At 36.7% G+C, this 12,815-nt stretch overlaps 1 protein-coding gene across 1 annotated transcript in view; it reads right to left on the bottom strand.

The window, feature by feature from the left end:
• Positions 1–752: 752 nt before the first annotated feature.
• LOC120627342 (carotenoid isomerooxygenase-like) overlaps positions 753–12,815 on the bottom strand; it is a 30,368-nt gene continuing 18,305 nt past the window's right edge. The window contains exons 9-19 of the mRNA XM_039895326.1: positions 12,335–12,481; positions 10,641–10,751; positions 9,373–9,470; positions 8,109–8,189; positions 7,460–7,540; positions 6,647–6,771; positions 6,008–6,184; positions 5,063–5,219; positions 3,236–3,297; positions 1,950–2,048; positions 753–989 (exon numbers count right to left, since the gene is read on the bottom strand). Of these exons, the coding sequence (XP_039751260.1) occupies positions 816–989; positions 1,950–2,048; positions 3,236–3,297; positions 5,063–5,219; positions 6,008–6,184; positions 6,647–6,771; positions 7,460–7,540; positions 8,109–8,189; positions 9,373–9,470; positions 10,641–10,751; positions 12,335–12,481 (1,312 nt within the window). The 3' untranslated portion in view covers positions 753–815. The remainder of the gene's footprint in view (positions 990–1,949; positions 2,049–3,235; positions 3,298–5,062; positions 5,220–6,007; positions 6,185–6,646; positions 6,772–7,459; positions 7,541–8,108; positions 8,190–9,372; positions 9,471–10,640; positions 10,752–12,334; positions 12,482–12,815) is intronic.

Below are 12,815 nucleotides of genomic sequence, written 5' to 3'. Positions count from 1 at the left end.
TTGTTGTGGGCTTCTTCTTAGACCAGGATGCGTTTGGAACCCTCGTAGCTTTAGATTTAAGTTAACGAATATGGTGTACCGTGTAATTCTCATGTACGCATCAAAAGTGCCACCTATAATTTTTTTTTTTTTTTTTTTTAATGGCTTGCGTTTGTACCAATTGGGTACGATTTACTTCGCCAATGTCACGTGGTATGGAGGAGACACGCTTTTGAGAATGATCGGTAAAATATGAGGAAGACCAAATTTTAATCTTGAACCTATAATATTAATACTTGAATAAAGATATTTTTGACTTTGTCTTTGACTTTGATTGACACAGGGCGGCACATTGTAGGACGGGTTCCTTACATGCCCTGCGAACTGTTTGTCTATTCATAGGCGATGGTTTTCAACCTATCATCCATCCATCTGCTTAGTCCGGCAATTATTATTATTAAAAAAAAAAACATCCATTTGTTTTATGTTTTTTTATTTAACTTTTTGTACTACAAGTTAGACTGCAATCTCACCTGGTGGTAAGTGATGAAGTCTAAGATGGTACCGGGTTAACCTGTTAGGTAGTACGCATACCCCTCATCGGTTTCCACGCGTCATCGCACCGGTACACTAAATCGCTTAGAATGGTAACTAGCCACGGTGAAAGCCTCCCACCAGACCATACCAGAGAAAATTCAGATATTATAAATTCCCATATTACCCCTGACGGGAATCGAAACCGGGATCTCCTACTTAAATTCACAGCGCTCACCGTTACGCCAGGGAAGTCGTCAAATATAATTTTCTTTTATTTAGAGATGAGATTGATTGTTGATTTAAAAGGAGTTGGGCAGGAACCATCCGTGCAAGCACTTGGGCGCCGCCGAAGGTGTCTGGAAGGTAGCCCGACCCAACTCTGTCAGTGTCACAGCATCTAGTACCAGCAGTCCGGTTAAGCATTCATCTTTGCCGAAAACCAAAGCGCAGAGTATCACACCTTCGTCTTCTTCCTGGAACAATGGGAATGAATCAATAGCTAACGCGATTGTAACGACATTGTCAAAAAGATTGCATCCTGAACACAGGTTATATTTATATTATAGTATAAAGGACCTATTATAGTATAAAGGACCTATGATAGTATGTAGACTGAAGACTGAAGTATGTGGCCCTTGCGCATTATAAGACTGGCCTTTATAAAATTCAAAATTCAAAATTCATTTATTTCAAGTAGGCCTAATATAAGCAGTTTTGAAACGTCAAGTCTGTCTGTTTGTAGTTACTTCACCACCGGTTCGGAAGGCAGATTCTACCGAGAAGAAGCCGGCGAGAAACTTAGCAGTTGCTCTTTTCTAACATCAACAATTTACATTTTAACATTCATTTTTCTATCTTGTGAGAGATGAAAGCGTAGCCGGATGCTTCCAAGCAACCTTGTGATTAAGAAATTCATCAATTGTATAATAACCTCGCTGTAATAAACGTGTTTTAACATATTCTTTAAATTTATGTATTTGCAGGTCCAAAATTAGGAATAATATTATAAAAGCGTATACTCAATCCCACAAATGACCCCCTATATTCTATCATTTACGCGTACGACTACCATCTAGAATCGAGTCGACTTATGCACTAATGTACGCTGTACAGTACAATATTGTTTCAATTAACATAACCCGAATCCTGTACATTTGAAGGAAGCGTATATGGATAGGCAGTTAACTAAGTCATCAAAGGCCCATAGATTGTTTACTCGTAGTTTTATTTTTTATTTGTTCGTAATTTTTATTCGTAAACTTAAACTAAAGCTACGTGGGTTCTTGATCTATGAAAACACACAACGAACCTAGCCGGGTGTTCTTTTTTTATCACCATCTCCTATTGTCATTTAAAAAGCACACGTGATAAAACAATATAAAATCCTTTTCCGTTGACTAAAGCTATCTTTAATGTGACATGTTAACGGTTACCTTGGCATCGGGGTCAGGTACGAATACAGGTTCGCTGGGATAACAGTCCGTTTCCCACCAAGTTTTAGTTTCTCCTGTCACGGTATCAACTTTGATGATCTGAAATATATAATACATCATCTCAGTCTTCTGCGTCACAATGCGTCAGTGCATCTAAGTGTTTTGTGCACATGATTGTCCTCTCACATGAGAGATTTACAGTTTACAGCTAATAGGAGAAAGAAGGAGATAAAACAGGGAATTCCGTGGAAAGAAAGTAGGAGGGTAGATTCTCGACTATCGTAGAAGTACAATCACGATCATAATTCATAATAACCCTTTACCGGCCCACTACAGGGTACGGCTCATGAGAAGGGTTTAGGCCGTAGTCCACCACGCAGGCCCAGTGCGGATTAGTGGACTAAAGAGAAGCCTACTTCAAAATTCATTTATTTCAAGTAGGCCTAATAAAAGCACTTTTGAAACGTCAAGTCCGTCTGTGTGTAGTGACTCTACCACCGGTTCGGAAGGCAGATTCTACCGAGAAGAAGCCGGCAAGAAACTTAGCAGTGTTTTATAATTTTTGTGATAGAGCTCGTCCGGGGAAGTAAAACAAATTCAGCACTAAGCAGCATTGTAGCAATGCTGTGTTGCGGTCTGAAGGGCGTGGTTGTAGCGTAATAACAGGTACATGCAGTGGCGTGCACTTCATACATGCACAAAAGCAATGCCTACCCTAAAATTTAAATATAATTCGTATAAGAGGAGTATTTTTGCCGATTTATGCCATTAAATTTAAACACGAATACATTGAATGTGTAGATAATAGTAAAATTGAATTTAGTTTAGTCTAATGGCGAAGTGTATTAATTGATTATACAAATTTAAGTTTCCTATGTAAGTGACTTAGGTCTTTTTATGGGAATAAATGTCTTTAAACCTAACGTAAACTGAAATCGAATCCAGTCATGTCACGCTTCATATAATATGGAAACAGATCGATGTTATTATCATCATTACCAACGATGGACGTCCACTGCTGGACATAGGTCTCTTTTAGGGACTTCCAAAAACCAAGATGCTATAATAGATAGATAGATAGATAGATAGATCTTTATTGCATAATACACACGTTTACATATATATCATTTCAATATCAATTACGAAGTCACAGTGTATTGCCATTAGCTTGCGTGCAAATATACAAACCATTGGTTGCAATTAACACATAGAATCAATTTTAAAAAACATGCAATTTTAATACGGTACAATAATACGTAATAATATAAAACAAACTTTAAACTTACTAAACCGGGATGCTCAGCATCTACATCCGAACTTATGGCGTAGAAATATCTATACGGACGACCTAAAAAGAATATAAGCATTTAAGGATCATTTTAGCACCAAATTTTGAAGACAAATCGGACATTCTATCCCGGACACACATTTCGGAAGAGTTTCCGCGAACCTAAATAAATTTTTGTTGTTTTTTTATCAAATCGAAAATTTTTAAAAGGTGTAAAACATAACATGGGCAGCGAACCTGCTTTCTGAGTCGTGGCCGTGGGTTCGATTCCCACAACTGGAAAATGTTTGTGTGATGAACATGAATGTTTTTCAGTGTCTGGGTGTATCTGTATATTATAAGTATTTCTGTGTATTATATTCATAACAATATTCATCAGCTGTCTTTGTACCCATAACACAAGCTACGCTTACTTTGGGGCTAGGTGGCGATGTGTGTACTGTCGTAATATATATATTTTTTTTTTTATAAACTTATATGAGTTTTTACCGTTACACCCTGCGCCGTCGACTAACATTGTTCGGGTATAACTACATTATATATTCTAAAATTATATTTATGCTAATATCCCTACTAATATTATAAATGTGAATGTAAGTTTGTTTGTTACGCAAAAACTACTAAACCGATAATCACGAAACTTTGTACACATATTCCTGAAGGTATTAGAAGTAATTAGCTTTTTATCTCGAAATTAAGCTCTGTTCTCCATACGCATCAAAGTTTTGCAGTATACAGGTGGTTTCTTGTTATATTATTATTTTGATAATTGTTATTATATTGATATAAGATGATGTATCGAATGTAATGAACTGCTTTAGCAGAAACACCGATCTTGATGACATTTTGCATACCCATCTATAACATACGAGTACATCCAGGTGACAGATTTAAGGTTACTGAGTATCCCGGGGAAAATGATGTCCCCCGTAACGCAGTTATATGCGCTGTTTTCTTAAAAGTCGCAGCTTTTATCACCTTTTTCGATTTGAGATTTTATTATTTCTGAATTTTCTCTGGTGGGAGGCTGTGGCTAGTTCGCTAACAAATCCCATGGACAAAGAAGTGATAATAATCGATTTAGCGTCGTCGCGATGCAACGTAGAAACTGATTAGGGATTTAAAATAATTGCCCAGAATTAAGAACGTACAGAAACCGTATACACGACTAATATTGAAGCATCAAAAACCACTCCACTTTAGAAGTGTTTCTCGAACAGGCGAGTAGTTACTTTACTCCATTTAGCAGTTGACAGTAATAATTTTACCTCTAATGTTCCAAACGTTTACGATAAAATGGGGAAATTGGTATAGTTTGTGAGCTAGCAACATTACGCGGGTGTGAAATGAGACTTGCGCGGGGCGTTCTCACTGGTTTCGGACACAATGCACTGTATGCAATAATGGCTGTATGAGGGTTCTGTGTTTATTTTATTTATTAATTTATTTATTTAGTTGTGAAAAATTACATAACTTAACCGCTTATGAATGAAACGATGATCAATGAAACTGCGTAACAGTGATCACGCCCACCTCCGAAACTTTAAATTCAAACAATTATTTTTTCACAAATATTTATCAAAATAAAATAAGATACAAAAAAGCAACAATCAAAAGGGATACATGCAAAAAAGGGCTACGTGTGTTCCGAATTCTGCGTATAATTGCATACCCGCAGGCTAGCCCGTCTCCATCTTTAACATCATCCTCGCTTATAGCCAGATGTGATTACTGTCAACGACTAACTTGTAAAAGACTAAAAAAAAAAGTTTTGGCCCGCTAGGCATTGATTGCGTAAATCGTAGTAATGTAAAAATTCTCTCACCGTTATGAAGAGCGTAATGTATCCTTGGCGTTTCGCAGCCCAAATCTGCGAGTAGTTTAGGCTCTACGTAAGTCAAAAGTGGCGAGTCCAGACTTATTTCTAACCGCTTGGGCCTAGAGCGGAACCACCCTGCGTAGTCTGCATTGCTTTGCATGGACTGTAAAAAAAAATTGTGTATAAAAAAACCAGTAAACTGAACCAGATATATATATAGAAACAGTAACCAGATGGTAAACAATCGGTCGATTTTAGTTTGACGATACAAAGTTGGCAGCAAGCAATTCAGAATGCATCATGGCTTGTAATTCAAGGGAAATTCGCGGAGACCAGAGCACGTGGGATGATATGGAGTATAGACAGACCAAACATGGACAGGTTGCGATCGAAAAACCACTACACGAATGCACCAGCACTGCTAGCCTGGGCAGGAGACATTTTTCTCCGCGGGAAAGGACAAGATTTTATCTTCTCCCTCTGTTTTATGAACTCTCCATTGCTGTGCTTTGGCACGCGGACGAATTTTTACAAATATATATTGAATATATGTCCCTTTGCTAGCCGTGTAATGTGAAACGAACTTCTCCTATCCCCTGTCGTCGTCCTTTGACAGGTGGAAAAGTTAATTTTATCCCTTGTCAGTGGATATATTCGGGGTATATAATTTTTGTCTCCGTTCATCCCCGGATTGTCCATCAAGCCACAACATCTCATCTTAAATGTTGATGTAGGAAAAGAGCAACTACTGAGTTTCTTGCCAGCTCTTCTCGGTAGAATGTGCTTTCCGAACCGGTGGTATAGTCACTACAAACATACATACTTGACGTTTCAAAAGTGCTTATATATATTTCAAGTAGGCCCACTACTTGAAATAAATGAATTTTAAATTTTTGAGTTTCAGTGATGACAAAAAGGGACTAAGAAGAAGATTTTTAAGCTTTCACTTACTTCTATAGCATGTATGTACATAGCGTCCAGGACCTTGGCATCCTTATACGCGCAGATGTCAACTATAAGATTGCGATCCTCCTCGAAACAGTTGATGATGTGCAGGAAGAACAGCGTGTCTGTATAATACCGTTTCACTTCTTTGCCGGTACGGCGACTAATGAGGACCACGTGAGTCTGAAATTTTAGTTTAGAAGTATTTTGAAGTTATACTTCTTTAGCGGCGTTAGGAAAAAATCATGGGAGTGAAATTATACGGTGTGACATGGTTACACGTTTTTAACAGGATGAAGCTAGTTGGGAAACCGAGAGAGAGGGTAACAGGTATAAAAACCGACACCCTGAAGTTAGCTATAGTCGACATTTTAGTTTTCAAATTTTAGTTTAGTTTTTTTTTTCTATTGTTAGTGTCGTTTTCAATACAAACGTAGAATAAGGCGTAAGATAAAAAAATTTAAAAGATTTTTATCTTGTTACGCCAAAGAAGTATTACTTCTAACGCGTGTACAAGTACACACACGTTTTTATTTTATTTTATTCCGTTACAAGTTAGTCCAGGACTGAAGATGATGAAGAAGATGTTAAGTCAGGGGTTAACTTGTAGTGGAATATAAAAAAGGATAACTGTACGGTACCTACCTTGTGCTCTGGATACCATTTAAGACTTGACGCGAGCGGCTGATTGCTCAGTTGGTTACGCACCACGCTGTAAAGCGAGACGGACATAGGTTGCTCGACTATCACAAAGTAATTCTTCGTTATACCTACAAAAAAAAAGTAATGACAATTACAATAAGCTACTTTTTATCCCAAGAAAACCATTGCCATTGTAGATTATGGAAAAAAAGAAAATCTTTACTAAACACTACGAGTGATAGGCCGCTATTACACCCTAGTTTAGTTTATAAGATGTTTGGGTATGTATTACGTTTTTTGTAAATTTTGGTGTTTAATAAATAATTTTTATTATTATTATAATTACCTATAATTTATTGATTTAATTCTTAATAATGCTTAATTATATTAATGAAAAGAACACTATTAAAAAATAAAATATATATATATTTATATATTATATTGGAAATATCTTTATATATATATTTCTTGTGTGCGTGTGTATGTCACTGAACTCCTCCTAAACGGCCGGACCGATTTGAATGAATTTTTCGGTATGCGTTTGGGTGGTACCCTGGATGGTTTAGATTCAAAAATCAGCCCGACAGATGGCGCTGGGGTCCGCTAGTATATATATATATATATATATTATAATTATGAAGCTGAACAAACACGTTGGCGTTGGCAGTTCGCATTCTTGGAACCTCGTTTCCAGTTGTTGGAATCGATCCCACGGCCTTGGACTCAGAAAGCAGGGGTGTGAAATGATTTCTGTACCTGTCGCAGACGATAATGCAGATGTCACTGAATCTCTCTACATTATTGATATTAACGTACCAAATGTATGCATATAAGCCGGGTGCATCATCCAGCGAGACTTCACCCCACCGACTATGTGGGCTTCTTTGAACATGTCTCCTGAAACAGGAGAAAATTTGGCTTTTCTTGCGGAGGGACTAACGAAACACACACTTTTACCTTTTCGGAGTTACGTGCGTTTTTAATTCAAACCATAGTACTGGCTGAGCTACGGTATCCTATTGTGGGGAAATAGTACAGAGGCACATCAACTTATTGTTATAAAAAAAAAAAAATTCGTTCGTATTATAATTAAATATTAAAAACACGAAAAGCTGTGCGCCTCATTTTAGATCGTTAAAATATGGACCCTGCAAATTTGTAAGAAATAATCCTGAATATAAAAAAAAAAAACTCCGAAACATGTGAATATCACATGCTGTAACGGTAAAGAAAACATGGTGAGGAAACCCGCATGCCTGAGAGTTCTCCATAACGTTCTTTAAGTCTACCAACCCGCTTTCCAGCCGGCGTAGTGGACCAAGGCCAAAACCCTTCTCATGATGAGAGCTTGGATATAGACGAAAACAGATTATAAGAGTTGTTAAAACGCTTTATTTTCTTAGACATCGCCTAGAATAAAATCATTAGGCTTTCGATGTAGGCGAAAATGGGTCTAATCTTTTACCTTTTTCCGTGTAGGGGAATTTGACTACCACATGCCGCAAGCTGCCCTTAACTATTGACATTCCCACGTTATACACATCACCTGGAAATAAATACGATTTCTGTTTATAAACTTAACCGGATTTAGTGAAATACTTATAACGCAATATAAAGTAAACGACCCCAAATTAAAGCTCATTTTCAGAAATTGAATTTAAATTTTTCATTACCTGCTTTCATACAAATTTTATTATTTTTGAACCAAAGTAGTAACCAAAACTTTTGGTTACTACTTTGGTTCAAAAATAATAAAATTATTGGTTACTACTACTTTGGCACAGCGGTGAGTGCTATGACTTTAACAAGGAGTTCCCGGGTTCGATTCCCGGGAATTTATAATTTCTGAATTCTCTAGGGTCTGGTCTGGTGGGAGGCTTTGGCCATGGCTAGTAATCACCCTACCGCTAAGCGATTTAGTTTTCCGGTGCGATGTCGCGTAGAAACCCATTAGTACCAAACTCCCCAACAGGTTAGCCCGCTACCATATTAGACCGCATCATCAGTTACCACCAGGTGAGATTGCAGTCAAGGGCTAACGTGTAGTTAAATAAAAAAAAACTGCTACCTTCAGTTCCAACACGTTGAGATAAATAAAAAAAAATATATATATACTACGACAATACACACATCGCCATCTAGACCCAAAGTAAGCGTAGTTTGTGTTATGGGTACTAAGATGACTGATGAATATTTTTATGAATAATATACATTAATACTTAGAATATACATATAAACACCCAGACACTGAAAAAAAATCATGTTTATAACACAAATATTTACCAGTTGTGGGAATCGAACCCACGGCCTTGGACTCAGAAAGCAGGGTCGCTGCGCACTGCGCCAGTCGGCCGTCTAATTCGTTGATGTTGAACAAATCCCTCACTGTCATCTTATCCTTGATGTTCAACATATAGGTATTTATGTTATATATTTATATATTTTTTTATTTATATAATTTATTTATATAATTTATTTATATATTTGTATAATTTTAAATCTTATTTATTGCACCACCTACCTCTTTTCTCTGTTTTTTCCTTTTACGCCATTGGTTGCCTGGAAGAAATCGCTATGTAGCGATAAGGCCACCAAATTGTACTCTCTTGATATGTGTTTATATCTCTGTAACTACTTTTTTTCTTTGGCGTACAATAAAAGTATATTCATTCATTCATACCTTGCATCCTCACACATTTTGATGAACAAAAACAGCCTTATGCGCTCACCGTTCGGCATCACATGAGGATGTGACGTGTGGTTAACAAGAGCGACACAGTCCGTCAGATCCTTCCTCTCCACAGTGTCCAATGTTTCTTTATCTATTCTGAAATATAGCACAAGTCAATATCAGTTATACGCATGATAAAAGAGCAACGGTAGAGTTCCTTGCCAGTGGTCTTCTCTGCCGAAGACAGCATTCCGAATTGGTAGTAGAGTCATTTCAAGGTAACAAGTTATATGAATTATAGAGAAGCTTACAGTATTAGAGTCGGTCCAGTTGTTTTATTTTACTCCTTGGGGAGACAGGGTTATAGAGTACAGACCCACAACACTGCCCTATTGTAGGTTGGTGGCCTTTAATGATATCATTTATAAAATTAACACTTTAATAGTGTTTCATAAGTAAGGAAGAATAATATTCATGATAATATACTTACTGCTAAGAAATATATGTATATATATGCATCTAGCTATTGAAGCTAAATACACATATATATATATATATATATCATCATCATCATCAAATCAACCTATTATCGGCCCACTGCAGGGCACGGGTCTCCTCCCACAATGAAAAGGGGTAAAGGCCGTGGTCCAGCGGATTGGTGGACTCCACACACCTTTGAGAAAATTATGGAGAACTCTCAGGCATGCAGGTTTCCTCACGATGTTTCCTTCAACGTTGAAGCAAGTGATATTTAATAACTTAAAACGCACATAACTTCCAAAAGTTAGAGGTGCGTGCTAGGATTCGAACTCGGCCCCCCGAAAGGTAAGTCGAGCTCCTACCCACTGTGCTATCACCGTTATATTACATCTGCACAATAGGTATAACTTATATTATTCTTATAATATACTTGGATATGCAGAAAACAACTGTCCCTAAGCTAGGTATACCCCTGTGTTTTAGGCGACAGTGCTCTCCTACTAAATATGGCTCGTTTAAACAAAACCAAACAAAATCAAATGCCCGTTTTCACAAAATAAAAAAAAATAGCGAAAACGGGCATATGTTACCTCTTATGAAAATTTTATGAAGATTTTTTTGAAAGCAGTTTTTTTTAGAGTTAATTTTAAAAACAAAACAAAAAATATGTAGAAATTAATATTTTTTACCTTTTAATTTCTTTGAATCCGTCCGATTATCTTCGTTGATCAAGCGTAGCTGTTTTAATTCATCTTTTATTTTAATTTTTCATTATTATTATTTTTAATAAAAGTAAAAAAAAACTGAGTGTTTAACTTTAGTGTTAAAGATATATCGTAAACGTACCTATGAATCACTGGTCCTTCAGTAAAAGCGTACATCTGGTCTCCAAATGGGTAGAGCGAGATCATAGCATTGTCGGACATAGAGTCGCCTGGCTTGAAAAGTGCCGCAACTCTGTAAACAGTTGTAACACAATTTTAGTGATAAATCGGTTAAAAGCTTGATGGATCAAAGACCTTATTTCCTGTCCACTATATTAGAGAAATCGGCTAGTGAATAACTGCTTCGTTGATGTAGCGAATAGCAAGTTCGACTAGGAATCCCGCGGTGAGGAATTCAAATCCCAGGTCATTATGTTACTTAAATGTTGAGTACGAGCTCGGAGTAAAAAAATTGCCACTGTCTACGCCCATGCCTAGGACCGTAAGTTAATATAAGATCCCGGTTATTATCACTAAATTAAAAATCCGCTCAATCCCTCGGAGCGGAGCGGTGTGTCAATGCTGCAGTTCTCTGACTGCCTGATCGAAGGCTGATGACAGTAAGACTTTCTATGTGTAAACAGTGAACAATAAAATTCTATTCTATTCTATTCTTTTGAGTGATGGAATTTGAAGTAGATTCTTTATATTCTTTCTTTTAAATTGTGTGTTAAAATCTACTCATATATATTATGTTTGTTATATTTATATATATTAGGTATATTTTATATTTATATATATCGTATATTTATTTAAATTTTATATGTATTTGTATCTTTACATTTTGGTAGTTATGTATATATACACTCTTGGCACTATCCCGTTCTATTGCTGTAAGTCCTATCTACAAAGGTTGCCTGTAAGAGATTGCTTGCAGCAATATGGCCGCCTTTGCATGTCTACATTGTGCACTGTATACTCCTTACTGTTTCTTTTCCTGTATATTATACGTGCAATAAAGTGTTTCTTCTTCTTCTTCTTTTTTATTCTATTCTATTCTATTCTGCCTAACTGTAGGATTTTATAAGAATGATGAGATTATGTGCTTGTTACGATTACACGCCTTAAGTACTCAGCCGATTATCTTGTTTTTAGGCATAGGAATATTATGGCTTGCATCCTGGATATGGACATATCCATCGTAGGACTATTTATTCCGAGAAAAAGAACATTTCCTCAGGGAAAGTCTTGTGATGATTCTAGGCAATGGCAGAACTTACCCTGTTAAATAAGTATACGTTTAGAAAGCTAAACGTTAGTAGAAGAGCTGGGAAGAATTGCCGCTATGCCTATGTCTGCCGCCAAGCAATATTGCTTCGGGTTCGGGTTTATTTATTTATTTATTCATAAGACACACCCGCAATTAATTGTAACTACATTCATAAAAAAAAAAATTATGTGTTAGAATTACAAATTCCGTCCAGTGCCACAATAATCAATTATAGGTGTATACAGCATTATCGTTGTTATCTCCGGTGACAATTTAAAAATTTAAATAAGTATTTAACTAAAGATTATTAAGAATAATAATATAAATGTGAATTAAGCTTAAAGAATATGGTTGCCGGTGTAGTTGAGCTGTAGATGTTTTATGTGCCTGTAACTAGACCTGCAACCACGATCTTCAGACCGGAAAACAGTATTAAAACAATGCTTTTTGGTGGCAAGCTATGCGACAAAAACCTTTACTATTACTGGGTGTAGTACCAATTACAACACTCTCGGAGGCAGAAAACCTTTTTCACACTATGACTTGCATTAAATAAGAAGTGGTACCTGTCGAATATCGTATGGCAAGGGTCTGGTACGGCTTGTGTACCAAACTCCGTTACAACGATGCGGTTGGCGGCCCGGTTGCGTTTGAATGTGTTGGACCGCAGAAAGCGGCATTGGTATGTTGCGCGGCCATCTTGGATTCTGAACCTGAAATTAATTAAAAGATAATAATTAGAGCTAAACAACTATATGCAACGTGTAACTGAATCACGTAATACTGTTGAAAAGTGCATAAGTATATTTTATATGTAAAAATATTAAACAGAAGCATATTAATTTTTCCATACAGTCTAATTCAAAACCTTTTAGTGTTTACTTATGACAACTCCATTAAAGATAAAAGACCGACACACGCATAGTACCTACGCGACGCGACGCGTACCTAATAAAAAGACAGGATTAACTTTATTTTAATTTTGCATGTGATTTTAATTTTGCACTCAGCGGGCAATGAGGCGAGCTATGCTAGGAATATCTCTAC

The sequence above is a fragment of the Pararge aegeria genome, chromosome 11 (assembly GCF_905163445.1).
Source record: "Pararge aegeria chromosome 11, ilParAegt1.1, whole genome shotgun sequence".
NCBI classification, from domain to species: Eukaryota; Metazoa; Arthropoda; class Insecta; order Lepidoptera; family Nymphalidae; genus Pararge; species Pararge aegeria.
The sequence above is the reverse complement of the archived record's forward strand: the minus strand, read 5'-3'. Positions and strand labels throughout refer to the sequence as shown.